The 17,116-nt window shown below is 48.0% G+C and overlaps 1 protein-coding gene across 1 annotated transcript in view; it reads left to right on the top strand.

Annotated features, from left to right (window-relative positions):
- Positions 1–918: 918 nt before the first annotated feature.
- Positions 919–17,116, top strand: part of KALRN (kalirin RhoGEF kinase) — a gene marked incomplete at its 3' end in the record, with an annotated part of 654,541 nt that continues 638,343 nt past the window's right edge. The window contains exons 1-2 of the mRNA XM_082458482.1: positions 919–1,337; positions 1,369–1,841. Coding sequence (XP_082314608.1) covers positions 1,769–1,841 — 73 coding nt within the window. The 5' untranslated portion in view covers positions 919–1,337; positions 1,369–1,768. The remainder of the gene's footprint in view (positions 1,338–1,368; positions 1,842–17,116) is intronic.

The following is a 17,116-nucleotide window of genomic DNA, read 5'->3' as shown; positions in this document are numbered from 1 at the left end:
CCAGGAGAATCTGGCTGGTGGGTAGCAGGCCATCAGTTTTACCCTAGGACCTGGTTTTCCTGTGAGGTGTGTTTTAACACACTAGGTCAGGCCACAGCCTCTCCATCTGGCTGGATGAGGCAGCAGCAACAGCCCCCAACACACCACATTAAGTACTCAGGTTTAAAGAGCCTCTGTTTTGTAAGCTTCGCAGTCACTAGGACTATAAACAGAATACTGGCTAATTATTGTTTAATTATTGCTTAAAAAACCAATTGGCACAATGCAATCACTGCATTAATTACCCCATACAGCATCTGCTTTCTTTTTTGAGGTCTTCCCCATTCCTCCCCAGCCCCACACCCCACTTTAATTGAAATTCAGCTTGCTGTAACACCTCCTTTCTCCTGGCCAACTGGATCTTTCCATTCACAAGAGGGAGAAGAATAAAACAGAGAAGGCCCGGGGGATTAGGGAGTTTTGACAGCTGTCCAAGAGGAGCGCTGAGATACGGGCCAAGTACCGAGGCAGGACAGAGACAAATGAGAGACAGAAGAGAGTCACAGAGGGAAAGATAGGGACACATCGCAATAGGAATGAACTGGACAAAGAGTCACAGCGACAGGCAGAGATGTTTAAAGGGGCGCTGAAAAGGGGAAAAAGGAAGAGAAAAGCTAAAAAAGAAAGGAACTAAGAGTTGGTGAGGAAATGCGAAAGGCTCGGGAGGTGAAGGAGCCTGGAGAGAGCCTGTCGGGAAGGAGAGGGGAAAAGTCCAGCCTCTAGGGACGGATCAGCCCAGCTTGGGGGACACGCAGCTTGGGGGGGCGGGCCCTCACACACCTGGGAAAGGGGTGGGGTGGAGGAGGCGGCCGCCGGGCCCGGAGCTCGGACCGCGCGAGGGGCGAGGCTGAGCGCGCAGGGCTGGGGCGCCAGAGCCCCCACGGCGAGCCCGGCGTGCGCCCGGTGGCCCGGGACTCGCCCGGCGGCCCCGCCCCCTCCCCGGCCGCCTCCTTCGCCGGCGCTTTTCCTGCGGGGCTCAGGAAGCCGGCCTAGCACAGCAGCGAACAATAGCTCGGGGCCCGGGCTTGGCTCCCGGAGAGGCCGGCGTGGGGAGGCGGGGGAGGGAGGCGTCCGCGCCGCCGGGGGGCCGCGGTGAGCCCCCGGCCCGGGCCGGAGCTTTAGTTGAGCTCGGCGCTGCCCGGGTCATTGTTGGCTGGGACGGAGGAGCGGGAGCCGGGGGAGGAGTTGCGAGGCGGCGGCGGCGGCGGCGGCGGCGGAGGGAGCCAGAGGGGGAGCCAGAGAGCGAGCGAGGGAGGGAGGCTGAGAGCGAGCGGGCGGTCGAGCGAGGGAGGGAGGAGGTAGAGAGACAGGGAGGGTGGGAGGGAGGAGGAAAAATAAAGAGGAGAGCCTAGCAGGGCTGAACAATAGAGACAGGCAGACGGGCGAGGAGGAAAGCCAGCTGCCGCTGCTGAGGGAGAGCAGGCGCCCAGGCAGCTCGTACCCCGGCCCCGGCCAGACCGCAGGCGGCCAGCGCCCCCGGAGAAGGGGGACCATGGGGGAGCCGGCGGCAGGCGCCCCCAGCCCTCCGCGCGCCTCTGCCTGAGGGAGCCTCAGCGTCCTCTGCCCTAGCCCTGCCGCCCCGGCCGGCCGCCCGCCCTTGAAGCCCGGTGTCCTCCGGGTCTGCGGCCGCGGCCGCTGCGCCCCGCGCCCTCCGCCCACAGGGCGCCGAGCAGCCCTCGGCCCCAGGCTTCGCCGGCCCCCGGCTGCCCGCGGACGCCCTCCCCCAGTCATGAACCCCCCGGAGGGGGCAGCGGAGGAAGGAGGAGCCGCCGACTCGGACGTGGACGCCTTTTTCCGGACAGGTAAGCTGGGCAGGGCTCGGGGGGTTGGGGAGGGGGGCTGCTGCCCTGGATGCGGCGTCTTGGACAAGTTTGGGGAAGGAGGGCTGTTGCTGGCGTGTGCGTGTTGGGAGGCAGTCCCCCTCGTCGCCGGGGCTGGAGTGGCCGAGATTCTTGTTGTTATGGCAATGAGGGTTGCATTTTGGGGAGGGGTGGGGGCTGGGAGCTCGGCGCCCCTCGGCGTTCACCCCACTTGCGGGAGTCTGTGTTGGGGAGGCGAGAGGCGGTCCCCTCGGGCCGCCTTCTCCCGGAGCGCGGGGATGGGGCGATGTTGGATCACTTTGCAGTGCGCCGCTCCCGCTACCGGCGTCCCCCGCCCCTCCCTCGGCTCCCCCCCTCCCCCCAGCGCCTGTCAGCCCGGCTCCCGCCGCCCTGGGCCGGCACCCCTTCTCCGGCCGGCGGCCCCCGGCCCCGATGTGTAAAGAGGGATAGTGGGGACCGGGAGTCGCGCAGGCTGCAGACTGACAGTCGGGAGCGGGGCGGACCGAGGACTGTAGTGCCTGGTGCTTGTGGGGAGCCAGCGTCTCAGACTTGAGAGGCAGACCCGGCAGGGAGGGCGGTGGGCGCCTGGGACCTCCTCGTTGTCCTCCTCTTCTCCAGTTCTGGGAACGGACGAGCTTTTCATAAGAATCACTCATTCCTGGAAGTGTGAGTTAGCGTCCCCCTCACACACACCCACTGAATCTTTGCTTGCCTGTGGTATGTAGAGCACCGCCCCCCCAGATCTGCCTTAACAGCTGTTTTCGGCCCCTGCCACCTCCCAGCCCCCAGGTCTATAGATCCTCCTGTTCCTTGGCTACACAGCCTCTTTCCCAGAGCAGAACCGACCACCCTCATCTGCCACCACCTGTGGCCCTGTTTCTCTGATGACCAGGGTTTCTCCATCTCCTCTTTACCTGTGGCTTCCACCAACTCTTTAGGTAGAGCTCCCCATCTTCCATGTCTGGAACCATGTGGTCTGGAATCTTTTTCCCAGAGAGTCCAGTAAGTTATGGGGACCCTGGGCATCTCCCCTCTTTCTGTAAATTGGATTGGAGGACGTGAACTGATGGGGTCAAAGAGCAGGTTGGCTTTGAAGATTCCTTGTGTACCCATCTGTTTCCTAACCTCATTGCCTTGCCCTGGAGGTCATCTGAGGGAAGGCGTGGGGTGCTTTTTTGGGGAGACTTGTGGCTTTAGAAGTCAAGACTTGGTCAGCCCATATGTTCATTTTCTAGTTGGTCTGAAGAGGAAAGAGCTGGAGGATAGGAGCTGATGCCAGGACCTGGAGAAAGCAGAGGGAGCCCCTGTTATCCTATCCTGCTTCTCAGGGCTCAGCCTTGCCTCCCTCCTTCCTTTTCCCCAGATGTGGATTCTAATATACACCTTCCCCATCCCCCCCTTTCTCTCTCTCTCACATACTCTCTCTCTCTCTCACACACACACACACACTCACTCATTCACTCACTCACTCACTCACTCACACAGCCCAGGAACCAAAGCATGAATTCTAAAGAGGTGCCTGACCTGATAACCTTAGTTTATTACCTAGGGGAGAGGTTCTGGGGGCTAAGTGATACCTGGAAACATTCACCAGGACGTCTTCATTGACACCCCTACCATCCACCCTTTGCCTCCCATCTGGCACAAAACTCTGCCTTTTCTTAGCTCTGGGGAAAACTCTTGAAGTGTGAGCTTTCCCACCTTCCCTTTCTGGACCCACTTTTATCTTTTGGCATCCACTCCCCTCCTTCCCCTTTTCTACCATCCAAACACTGGATCCTGTCTATTCTCTGTCACAGGCCCTTGGAGCAGATCTCAGTTTCTGGAGGCTTGCTAATTTCTGACAAATGAATTCACACAGTGTTAATGGTGTTAATGGCCTATAATGGTCCAATGTGTTACTTTTCCCAGGGCCTTTCAAAACACAACATGGGGCTTACATTGTCTAGCCCTGGCTCAAATCACAGAGTAAATAGCAGACTGGGTCCTTCTCCTGTGGAATCCTGTTGGGGATATTCTTCCTCCTCAGGCAGCCTTGTTGAGGGGGGCCTAGGTCTGAGGTGCACTTTGAATCAGAGAAGGGTGAAATCCTCAACGCATAAGGCTGGAAATGACTGACGACCTGTAACAAGTTGTAAGAGGGGGTGCAGACTGTTTGTGGTAGGGTCTAGGACCACCACCCACCCTGAGTGGTCCTCTGTGCTCTGCTTCCTGATCTTATCCCCTTCCAGTCTCTAGCCTGGGCTTTTGCTGGGGATTCTTAAACCTGGAAAAGGCCATATTTCTTAACCGTCTCCCTTCTGAGTCCCCATCTTTATGGAACATAGCACTACACCTGGTAGGCTGGACAGATTATAAATTTATTTAGTTGAACAATTGAAAAAGCTTCAAACACATTTTCAAAGTCCCTAGTGCCAGGGTTACCCCCTACTTTCTGGTGGATAACTTTGCATACACAAAGACCAGACTGGCAGTTGCTTTGTCAAAACCCTGGCATACTGTGCCTCTCATTAGGCATGTTTCGAATAACTCTGTCATTTTGGTTCTTTACTTGTCCTCTTCTGATTATTTTGGTATTTCAGTTCTTTTGACATTCCCCAAATCCTACATCCATACATGTACACGGACAGAAAGAAACACACATGCACACCCCCTGCCCCCACCATTATTCTTATAGACTGGTGTATTCTGTGTCGTCTTTCTGGGAATTCTCTGATCCAAGCCTGGGAGAGTGTGTCACAATAATTTTATTGATCATGGTTATGAGGCAGAGGAGGGGAAATATGGGAACTCAGAACTGGGAATAGAAATCAATTGGAATAGAAAACCAACAAGGGCTTTTCAGCTTCTACTAGGACCCTTCTGCTGTCCAGGGTGCTATGGGATACAAAAGAAATATTGGTTTCTACCCTCCAAGAGCTTTTAAAAGAAGATTGACAATTACTGCTCAATTAGAGATTACTTGCTGAACATTATGGTGCTATAAGATAAAAAGTTGGCAGAACTACAGAGGAGTGGAACTGAGGGTAGCCCTTGAAGGGGAGATGGAGGGTGGGAAGAGAATCATGGGCAAAAGCTCAGGGAGGTTGAGGCATTGACATTGAGGATCCTGGGAAGACTGAGTAGAAGGTGTAGGGTAGGGAGGAATGGGAAACAGTGTTGGGTAAGTAGGGCAAGGCCAGATAGGGAGAATCTTGGGAGCCCAAGAGAGGAGATTGGATTTGATTCAGGACTGATAGGGAGTCACTTTAGGCTCCTGAGCAAGGGCATGTCCTGAAGAAAGTGGTATTTGGAAAGGTTAATCTGGGGGTCATATGATAGTTGAAGTGGAAAGAGAGAGAAAGGATCCAAATGCAAAAGTGATCTGGAACTGAGGGAGAGGGGCTTGGTCTGGGTTGGTGGCAGAAAGGATGGGGACTCAGGGACCACTCTGAGAGACATTGTCAAAGGCAGAAATGTGGGTATTTGTTGACAAACTAGTTGTAGGGGGGAAAGAAAATTAAGCCCTCGAGAAAATGGGAGTAGCTGGGTTAAAAGCGTAGAGGACCAACAGTGTCCTGACTGAAGCACTCTGGTTGAGGACAGGAGCTGGTTTTGCAGGGCGGAGAATGCTGTTAGCTTTGGATGTGGAAAATTAGAGGTGATTGAGGAGCATCCAGGTGGAGTTGGTTTGTGGGAGATATGGGACTCCAGACAGGAGCACAGGTGGGAGGTTAGGGCTGGCATTGTGGCCTTGGAAGCCTCCTGAATCAAGACTCGCTGCAGCTGAAGCTTTGTGAATGCATCAGCCCTCGGAGGGAGGGGGTGGAGGGAAGAGGAGAGGGCTAAAGTTAGAATTTGGGGGAGAAACCCTTGTTTAGGAAGTGGCAGCAAAGGAGACTTGATTCTGGAGACCCCAGGGAGTCAGCGTGGGTTCTAATGTGATGACAGGCTGCAGACAGGCTGAATAAGAGGAGTGCTGGGTAAGTGTCACTGGATGTGGTAAAAGGAAACCCACTATGAGCTCTTGGGGGCACAGTATTAGAAAAGGCATTCAGAGTAGGGATTTGGGGTGGTGGGTAGGAATCAATTACTTGCAGAGTTTACCAGTGAAAGGAAAAAGAGTTTGGGTGCTAGTCAGATGGCATGTTAGTACCAAGAAAAGGGGTTTTCATTTTTTGGTCGGAGAGTCAGAACAGGTTTGGATGTGGAAGGGAGAGAGATTGTGGGCAGGAAGAACTGAAGATGCTTGGTTGATTTTTGAGTTAGATACCTGAAGAGGTGAGACAAGAGGAGGTTCCCTAGTGAAAGTAAAATCTTGACTTTGGTGAGCAGAGGAGAAACCTCCTTCTATAAGACTCAAAGGAAGAAAATTCAGAGGATAAATTTAATGAGATTGATGTGGAAATATCTTTTTTCTGTTGAGCTTTGGTCTTGTGAGTCCAGACATTTTTAACTGGACTGTTTGCTGTTACTTGGACTTTGGTCAGCCTCAAACTCGACTCTGTCTTTCCAAGTCCCTAAACTAGCTTCTCCTCTCGTCTTCCTTAATCCTATAAGTGGCGCCTTCCCTTTCCTAGTCATGATATTTAGCACCTTGCTATTGTCTCTGAGGAACCTCACTCTTCTAACAAACTCTATTATCTTTCACAGTGACCCCATGCTGTTCACCCTCAGGGCCTCTGCCCTAGGCCAGGAGACCCATTATGGTGCTCATGGACTCACTAGCCTTTATTCTTGGCCCTTGGAATCTGCTCTCTCACCCCCACTCCAATTGGCATCTGCAGGCAGATTGCATTTCCTAAAGGAGATTGAACTACTTTCGTCACACCTGGTTTATAAACCTACAGTGACTTTCTAGTGCCTTCAGGGTCAAGTCTGTCCTTCACACCTCAGAGCCAGCCTGCTCTTCTCACCGTCCAAGGGCACTTTGGCTCATGTTCCCTTTGAATCATCCACCCCTTCACCCCTACTCTACAAATGCAACTTATTCTTCAAGACTTTAACACCACATTCTTCTGGAAGCTTTCATAGCTCACAAGACCAGCTCTCTCCTCTGAATTCCTTAAACACTCACTTGTCTATACTCATTGTCTCACTTCATCAGAGGTATTGTATTGTTTTTATCCTTTTCATACAATGAAGTGATTTGTTCTTTAAAAGATCTTTTAAAAAGCTTGTGATTCACCAAAACCAAACCAAAACAAACCGTCTCCCCCCTGTATAGATAAAGCAAACACAGCAAAATATAAGCAGTTGCTGAATTTAGGTGGTGATATGTTGGTATTCAGTGTACAACTCTTTAGACTTTTCTCTCAGACAAAAACCCCATCCCACCTAGACAGAGAACTGGACATTGTCAGGTCCAGATCTGACTTGGAATAACAACCTATGTTGGTGTGCAGTGTTTTGAGTAAATATCACCACCCTGTCTGGGCATTGCCAGGCACCTAAAAGGGGTAGAGTCTTTTACCTCCTGAGCTCTCTTTTGCAGCAAAGGAAAACATCTCTTTTTGATGTTGCGTTTGATGCTCCAGAATGTAAACATAACACTTAATTCAGTATTTACCATTCCTTCTTGATTCTCCTCCACTTACACCCATCATGATTTGGGCTTTTGCTCACGCCATTTCCCAAGAACTTTTGATGGAGTATTGAGAGGACTTTGTTGTTCTGAAGAGGGAAGGCTATTTCTACATTAGTATATTTTAGAACATATCAACAACATTTAGGTACACCTCCATAATATTTGGGGAGCTTTGCTTTATCCTTGTGCCACCAATCATCAATAACTCAATTATTGGCACATTCTGTCCAATTGTATTTGATAATCCCTTGGGGATGGAAGAGGTGTTGGAATAAACTGAAGCTACAGAAAGAAATTAGGTGAGAAGTGACAAAGAATATTCCTGACTGTCGGTGTCAATAAAACACTAGAACAGGTGAACTAGAGGTCCTTTTTAGACGCTGGAGAATGAACACTTTTACTTTTCCAAGTTCTTTCTGGTTCTGGAACTTGGTAGTTTACTTCTGGAGTTGGGCAGTATGGTATAGTCTAGTGGTTCTCAACGGGAGGCAGTTTTGTCCTCCAAGAAACATTTGGCAATGTCTGGAGACATTTTTTGGGGTTGTCAACTCAGGGAGGGGGTTGTACTGGCATCTAGTGGGTAGAGGTCTAGGGTGCTGCTAAACATGTTATAATGCACAGGACAGGAATTCTTCAGCCTCCAAATGTCAGTGGTGCTGAGGCTGAGAAACCCTGGTTATAGCCAGAAGACCATGGGCTTTGGATCAGATAGGCTCAGCACTAACCAGGGGCAGAATCTTGGGTAAATTATATAATCTATGTCATCCTCAGTCTTCTGCAAAATGGGACCAAGGATGCTTGTTTCACAGGTTGAGAGGATTAAATAGGAAAAACGTGTAAAAAGCATCTAGTGGTTTCTGACCCACATTAGGAGCACAAGAAATACTAGCTGTTCCTGTTGTTTTTATTATTAAGTGAATGTGATGGCACAGAGGCTGAGGGAATCTCCAGAAGGGGTACTGTGCAGGGTTTTTGACACGGGGTGGGAGGGGTGCTGGAGAGGCGTCACGATGGTGTGCACGAGCCTGGGTGCAATCAGAAGGCTAGGGTCTGGGCCTCAGCTCTTTTTCATTCATTAATTTAATCATTTGACAAATATTTATCGAGTTCCTAGTGCAGCCATGTACTGTGCTCTGGGAGTGTATAAAATCATTGCAAGAAAGAATATAGAGCAGGAAGGAAAATGAATATAATTACAATACCCCCTCAGGGAGCACTTGAATTTAAGGGGTGGGAAAGGGAGCAAAAGCCTGTGAAAGAGGCCAAAAAGGTCAGGCAAGAGAGCAGGAGGTGAACCCTCCCCTTTGCTCTCTACTTATCTGCATGACGTGGGCAAGTGAGTAACATCTGTGTAAGATGAGGGTAATGCGCCCCGCCACCCAGTTTCCTTATAGGGCTGTTGAGAGACTCAAATAAGATACCGTGTGTGAAAGGTCTTTATAAGTTGTACAATTCTATCCAAATATGTGTAGATAGTTCCTTCCAAATCAAACATTCTATTACTCTAAGTACCACCTCTGACAAGTATTATCTTATTTAATCTGACCTTCGTGGGACATTTTTCAATCCTTCTCAATTTGGTTTCCCAAGGGGACTGGATGGGGCACCCTCCTTACAACAAATCAGGGCACTCCTGTTCTCTCCTCCTCCACAAAAGTATATAAATGCCAGTTCCCCAGACCCTGGCCCACATGGCCCCATGCCATCTGGAGGAGCCCAGCGAGAATGGGGTTCTTGCTTCCACTGAGCCTCAGGTGGGTGCAATGAATCAGTCCCTTCCCGCTCCTCCTCTGTCTGCGTGCAGTTCAGACTCCTCCTGCCACGCCTTTGAGTGTGAATGACTGGCAGCAAAATAACTAGGAAATGATTGACAGCCACAGGGCTGTTGGATCAATAGAGCTGCTTGAAATCGTGTCTGCTGAGGAGTGAGGGAACAGAAAGAATTAGCTGGGAGAACAGAGGAATTAATACAGGGAGGTAAAGAAGAAACTGTTGGAGAATTAGCTTCGTCTCTTCCCCTTCTGTCCCTTGGCATTATTAGAAGGGAGCTGGTTATAAGCTAGAAAACACAGATATGAGGGATAAACAAGGAGAGTGAAAAGTGACAAATGAACTGTGTTCTCAAGGAAGTAGCTACTTCTCGAGCTGAGACCTGAAGGATGGGTAGGATTTGGATGGGGAAGACAGAAGGTATTGGAACAGTGTTAGAAAAAGGCACGACCATCCATGGCATATTTGGGGGCAGTAAGTGGTCCAGTTTGTGTGACTTAGAGGATTCAGGTGGAGGATCAATGGGAGATAGAAATCAGAAGGGGGTAGGGACCAAGTTGATTGACTGCTTCATTTATTAAACATTTATTGGACTCCTAGATAATCAAGGGCTTCGAATGGCAGGCCAAGGAGTTTGGTCTTTCTGCAGTTAGCTTTCAGGAGCCACTAAAAGTTTCTGAAGGGGGTGATGACATGATGAGGAAGATAAATCTGGCAGCCCTGCAGAGGGTCAGTTGGAATGGGGGAGGAACTGCTAGCCAGGGTTGGATTGGGAGACCACTGTGATAGGTTAGGAGGGCCTGAACTTGAGATGGCACAGTGGAAATGGGGAGGAGGGGATGGATATGAGGGAGCTCGTGGATGTAGCGTCTATAGGACTTGGTAACTTGGATGTAGAGGTGTTAAGGAAGAGTCAGGACTCAAAGATTACTCCAACTCTTAGAGCTGGGTGACTGGGGAGGATGGAAGTACCTTAAATGAAAATTAGGAGTTAAGGAAGAAGAGGAGCAGCTGTGGGGAGGCAGGAGGAGAGGCAGGATTTGGGAATTTACTTTGGGACATGTTGCTTTTCAGGTGTCAGTGAAATAGCTTAGGGAGGTGTTGATTCAGTAGGCAGATAGCAGAGGGAGTCTGGAGCTTTGGAGGGAGGCCAGAGACTGAAATATAGATTTGGGAGATATCCGTAAGAAGTTGTGTCTGGAGCTATCAGAATAGATGAGATAATAAATGAAAAACATATAGAGACTTAAGGGCAGAGGGCCAAGGACAGAGCTGTAGACTCACGTGAAGGGCTGGAGGAGCACCAGGAGAGAGCAGGGCTTGGAAACAGTCTGGTCATCAATAGGGTCTAATGCTGCAGAGAGGTTGAGGGAGAGGGGGACGGAGCAAACCCTGTGGGTTCTGGAAACTGGAAGATCACTGGTAACCTTTGAAATAACAGTTTCACTTGTGTATGGGAGGTGGAATTCAAATTTCAAGGGAAATGGGGAGTGAGTGGATGGGGAGGAAGTGGTGGGAGTGCATATAGATGATTCTTTGGAAAGGTTTGGCTGTGAAGGGAAGGTTAAAAATAATAAGGTAGTTGGAGATGGGTAGCAGAGTTGAGGGGAGGATTTTTTTAGGTAGGGAAGATCTGTGAATACCTACGGGTGGGGAGGAGGGAGAAGGCAGGCTTGGGGAAGGGAATGAATATTTAGAAAAGAGGAGCAGTTGAAGGAAGAGGATCCTGGATGAGCCTGTAAGGGTGGATCTCCAGGTAGCTGGGGGGTGAGCCTCGGCCAGAGGAGGAGACTGGGGGAAGGCGGACTTCAGTAAAGTAGCAGGCTGGCCAGCAGTTCTGCTGAGGGCACAATGTGCTTGGTCAGCAGCCCCAGCACAGAGAGCATCAGCTGGCTTGGAGACTCGGGGGCTTGTGGTCCTGTGCTTGGGGCGGATAGTTCAAGCTGAAGGCAGCTGTGAAATGGGTGAGCTGGGTTGGTGTGGCTCTAGAAGGCCCCTTGGACAGAGAAGCTAGAAAGCAAGGCTGGGAGGTCCCAAAATAGCAATCCTTTTAGAAGTGCTAGTGGCTTCCTTTTGCAGGCTGGGGTGGGATTTGCTTCAGGCTGTAGAGGGGTCTGCAGAATCACTTCCTACAGAGTGTGAGTCAGAAAGGCAAGTTGGGGGGTGGGGTGGAGGGTGAGTGAGGACAGGACAGAAGGAGGAGGGCTCAGACAAGAATGTATAGGGGCAGCCTCCTGAGGAGGGGTCATGCCTGGCCATCGGGCACTGTCTCTGTGAGGGATGGACCTGTTCTTGAATTTTCGGTTTCCTTAATGCCTCTAGAGGTTCTAGAAAAAAGAGGAAGCAGACCAGGGGTCATGGAGGAGCCTTTTTCCCATTTTTCTCCATGAAGAGGAACCCTTCACACCAGAGGAAAGATGCCAATGAGCACACCCATTCCTTTGGCCCCAAAGTACTCCCTTCAGCTCTCATTTTAGGGGCAAACCCAAGAACTGTCATCAAGTGAGGCATCTTATATGGCCCTCTAGGGGATGGAAGTAGGAATCCGGGGGCTCCTGTTACCAAAAGGTGGGCTGTGGGGGACTGGGTTTATATTTCCTAGAGCAGGAGGAGGTGGGAGGTTCCTTAGGTATGGCTCAGTTTCAGAATCATAGAGTCTTAGAACAGGAACTTACTAGCTGTGTGACCTTGTGCAAGGTACAGCCTCTCTGAGCTTCAGTTTCCTCATGAGTAAAATGGGTAAAAAAAAAATCTTACCTATCAGGATCACTTGATTTGGTAGTTATAGATTGTGATAGTTATATTCATATTGTAAATAGTAATAGAAATGGGATGATATTACTAGTAATAGAATATGACTATATATAATATTAGTAGTAAAACTATATTGTATATATTATATATATGATCATATTACTAGTTAGATTTTCCAAATCATGAAAATTATGCTTCAGTAGCTTGCTTCCTCCTCTCCACTCCCCTCCCCTGCGATACCCTCCCCATCTTTCCTCCCTCCCTTCCTCCTTCCCTTGCTTCCTTCCTTCTTTCCTCCCTTCCTCCCTTCCTTGTGCATAGTTAGGTAGGGATGTGATTTTTAAGCTTGCAGTTACAGTTATTCCAGGGTATGGCGGACAGGGTCTGGGAATGTGCCTCCACCCCTTGCCTTTTACACTCTTACCCTGCAGCCTGGGGACAATGGACATCTATGGGGAATGGGGGTGGGGAAACACAGTGTTCAGTTGGCAGCTGGACAGTGGGCCTAGAGGGAGACCCAGGAGACTGGCAGATGGTTAATTGGATGTGACAAAAGGGGACTGGGGGAGGGGTCTGGGGCTCCTGGGGGATTCCTGTCTCTGACTTCTTATTCTCCTGGAAAGGAGATTGTGGGGAGAGGGAGGAGTATCTCTAGGAGCAGTTAGGGGAAAAGATTGGCAGGACTCCATGTTGGGTCTGTGGCCATGGAAGGACAGAATGCCATTGGGAGTGATGTCACAGCTTTAATTTGTAGGGTGGGTGCAAGATGTTGTCTCTTCTCTGTATCCCAGTCCACTGGCACATAACAGGCTCAAATACTTGGATATAAATAGAATGCTTAACCAACTATTGGAACAGTATAATTTTCTAGTCATTCTTCATGGTCCTAGCCATTGAGTTTTGACAGCTAAATATCATGATTACTTTTGATGAGAACTGGACAAAGACTGATCAATTTCAGCGAACACTAGATTTAAGTGAGTGGATCTCTTCATTCATGCTTGCATTCATTCATTCAAGTATCAGACACCAGCTGTGAACCTAATAAGTGCCAGGCACTGGGGCTACACCAGCAAGTTAGAAATCATCTTTCCCACATGGAGAGTAACAGTCTGGTGGGGTTGCCTGACACACAAACAAAGGATTGCATGCTGTACATTGAGAACATAATGAAAGATCAACAACCTCACCTGCATGCGTGTGGCGAGGATTCACTGAAGAGGGGATGCTTATGCTGAAATAGATGAGGAGGTGATGAAAATGAGAATAGACCACTGTTGAAGAGGTTTGGTAATAAAAGTAAGGAGACTAATACGATGGTAGTTGAAGGGGTATTTTGGGAGTACTGGTACTCTTCTGTTTCTTGATGATAGGTGAGATCTGTTTGTGCACTTTCAGTGAGTTGTAGACTTCTGTGCAATTTTATGCATGCAAATTATACTTCAATAAAATTTTTTTAAAGGTTATCAGGTCCAGTGAAGTTTTGTTTTGTTTTTTAAAGAGAGAGAAAAATCTTTGAATGTTTGCAAAAATCATGGGAGGAAGTAGTGGTAGACACTGAAGGTGATAGAAGGTGGTATGTGTGGGGGTGGGGTACCAGAATGGGCACCAGCTTCTTCAAAAGTCAGCAAAGGATGAGAATTCCCAGGCGAAGAGGTTATCTCTGGGATGGAGGGGTACTTCTTCCTCTGTGGCTATGGGAAAAGACCAGGTGGTTTTCAGGTCACGTGTATAGGTCAGATGGTAGAGCCCTTATTAAGCTCATTAAGAAAACTGACCTCAGTCTTCTCTGGGATTGGGAACCAAGGTCATCTGAAGGACTGAGGGGTGCTGAGATCCTGCGAAGAGAGGAGACGGATTGGATCCATTCTCTGGAGAATGAGTGAGAATTGCATTAAAGAATGATCTGTCTAGTTGAGTTCAGAGTGGGCTAGGTGTTCAGACTTCTGCATCTTGCTCAGCCCTGGAGCCTCTGGAGTAGAGGTGAAAACAGAGGATTCTTGAGTCCTTATTTGGTGACTTGCATGAGAGGTCCAAGGTGGAGGTGAGTTGTGCACCAGACTTGTTTGGACACTAGTCTCTTACCAGAACTTTACTCAACATTGATGACTCCAAGACATTTTGGAAGCCCTACCTTGGAAAGTGGTCATGTCTGGTTTCCCCAAGTAGGCAGTACCTTTTGCTTTGGAATTGTCTGTCTTCTTCTCAACACTGAATTTAGTGCCTTGCAGATACTTGCTTGATTAGTATTTGTTGCCGTGACATTTTTTTTTTAGAGAGCTATTTATTGGTGTGTAGGTCATTGGGAGTTTTATAATTAAACATTATGCTAAGGAAATGAATCTTTTTTTTTTTTTTTGTGGACAGGCAGTTCTACCTTAAACAAAAAGACCTATGAAATCAATATTTACTGTGAAATACAGCGAAAAACTCTTGTTTATTCTGGATTAATTAGAGGGGATCCGTTTTATTGCTTGTTTACAAATATTCCATAGGCACTGGAAAACTAAAGAAGCACCCTTCTTTTGCAAAAATCCACATAGGGAAGTTCAAACATTCAAATGGACCAACTAATCAATATTGACTGAATGTCTGCAATGTGCCCAGTATTATGCCAGATACTAAGGGGGCTGCTAAAGGTGGATAACAAATGGTCCTTGTTCCTGAAGAGTTTATGGTCTTGTTGGGTTAGGGGGAGACTGGTATAGGAAAAAATGGCTAATTGGAAGTCAATCAGAAAGGGAATTTCACTCATTCATTGATTCATTTAATATGTGTTTATTGTCTATAAGCTAAAAGATAATTTAAGTAACTGGTAAATAAGGTTTCATTTAGAGAGATTTGATTTTCTTATACATCATAGAACATTTATTTAGACATTTAGACTTTTTCCTAAATGAAACCATTTTCCCCAATTAATTTAAATGTATGTTATATCAGTATACACGTATCTATTGAGCAACTGAGTCATTCATAAGCCAGTACCCTTTACATGGGGTAACGTAAGAAGACAGAGGATTTGTTGCTTGTCTGGAGGGGTAAAGGCATTGACACTTACTGTTGTAAGAAATAGTTACACAAAATGGAAGTACAGGATCTATGGTTAAAAGTGAATGCTCTTTCTCCCTCCTTTTCCCTGACGTTAAGATAAATTCAATGGACGTATGTACTTGTTACATATACAAATATGTGTTTATACAAATGCATAGATTTCTTTAATATTTTAACAAAAAAGAGAATTATGCTATACCTGTTATTCTGCAATTTGTTTTTATCACTTTATAATCATGGACATTTTTCCACGTCAGTGCATATGTTCTACCTCATTTGTTTAGAGAGTTGTGTTACATTCTGTTGTGTGGATGTGCCACATTTTATTTAACCATTCTCCTAATGATGGACATTTATAAACCAGCTTTTCTGAGGACCAGTGTTTGTTCTGGGACATTATTTGGTCCAAAGAGTAGCAAGAATGGTCACCCATTATTTGATCGTTTTCAAAGGTGACTGTGAGACAGTCATAGGATCAAGGTGTTTCTTCTGCTTTTATCCTCAGGAGGGAGGGAGAACAGCCAGTCCTGTTCTCTGGAGGCTAATTTTCTGTGCAATGTTTACAGACGCTTTTATTAATGACATTTAAATAAATGGTAGAGACCATTCTTGGCTTTTTTTGCTGTATGCCTTTAAGTGACTTAGGAGCCAGATTTGCAGTCACAATTAGACAAAAAAAGCCACATGTGTTTTGTGGGTTTGAGTGAAAGTTAATTCCAATACCACAGGGATGGAAGTGCTTTAGGTTGTGTGTGCAAAAGCCATAGTCTGTGTTTGGCTAGAAGAATTCAACGATGTGATTTGGGAGACCTCGGTTTCCAATTCTGCCCACCACTAATTATCTCTGTGACTTGGCTAAGCCAGTTAAAATGTCTGTTTTTACAGATGGAACCTGTCTTTCCTCATCTGAAGAAAGAGGTAAACATACTTGCCCTGCCATACATCATAGGAGTAGTATGAGATAAAGTGAGATAATAGAAGGAAAATGCTTTGGACAAATAAAATTGCTGACTCAATGAAAAGGGTTTTTGTTTGCTGCCTTTCTCTGGAGTCTCCCTTAGTTTTGAGTGTGGTTGAAAGCTGAGCTAGGGTACTCGGATGGGAGTGACAGCTGTACCGCGTTTGAGGCTGTACATTTTTTCATGTCTGGTAGGAAATTGGTAGCACTAGAGATGGAGTGAAACGTTTCATGATATGTTCCATTTGCTTTTGGAAAAGCGACGTGTGTGAGAGTGGAAGAGTGGTTCATCTAACTGCCCAGAATAGCTGTGGGTTTCTCTCTGATGGGTGACACTGCAGCTCAGTTGCACACTCTTTATCACCCAGACGTGCAAAGAAAATGTAGCTTTTAAAATTTTCTAATGTGGAGCTAATCTCCCTCCAGCCCAACTTGGCTAGTTTATAGTATGTCATGTGTGTTTTTTTTTTTTCTCCCCACTGATTGGTCTTTTTGGATGACTGTTTCTTTCAGGTAAATTTCTCATTCACTGCAATTTTCTTCTGTTTTCCCACTTCTCTGGGTCTGGGTGTGTAGAGGTGCACCTGTGAACTTGTGGTGATAGTGGCGGGGGCAGGGGGAGAGGGGTGCTTGGAGCCATGGCTTGATGGTTGGATTCCCCTGATCTTTGCTTCATGGGGGCTGGTCTGGTCTGATCTGATCCCTGTACTAGTGTCTTGCTTTCTGGGGTATTGTGCTGATACCCAGCACTAACATTCATGTCTTGACTATTTGCCTATGGGGTCAAAGTACCTGCGCATGGCAGCCTCCTAGTCCTGACCCCAGGCCTCTGCCTAGTCAGTGGCTCTCTAAGCATCTCTGAGTACCATCATCAGGGGATGAAGAAATACATAGATCCCCAGCTTACTCAGTGCCAACTATGAAAAGACAGAACCTCTATGCCTGGCTTGCCTAACTAGATACCCACTTGGCCAGTGCTGTGTTTTCATCCCGTCACCTCCACACCATGTGGATCAGGATATGGGACTGAATGGCAGCTGTTGACCTAGAGGCCTGCGGCCTCCTCAGGAGTGGCCTTAGGGTTCTCAGGTGCCTTCACACCTATTGAGATGTTATATTCTAAAGCTGCCCCCTTCACCCCAAACCCTGGTGGGGCCT

The sequence above is a fragment of the Balaenoptera physalus genome (assembly GCF_965194825.1).
Source record: "Balaenoptera physalus genome assembly, chromosome: 4".
Lineage (NCBI taxonomy): Eukaryota > Metazoa > Chordata > Mammalia > Artiodactyla > Balaenopteridae > Balaenoptera > Balaenoptera physalus.
The sequence above is the reverse complement of the archived record's forward strand: the minus strand, read 5'-3'. Positions and strand labels throughout refer to the sequence as shown.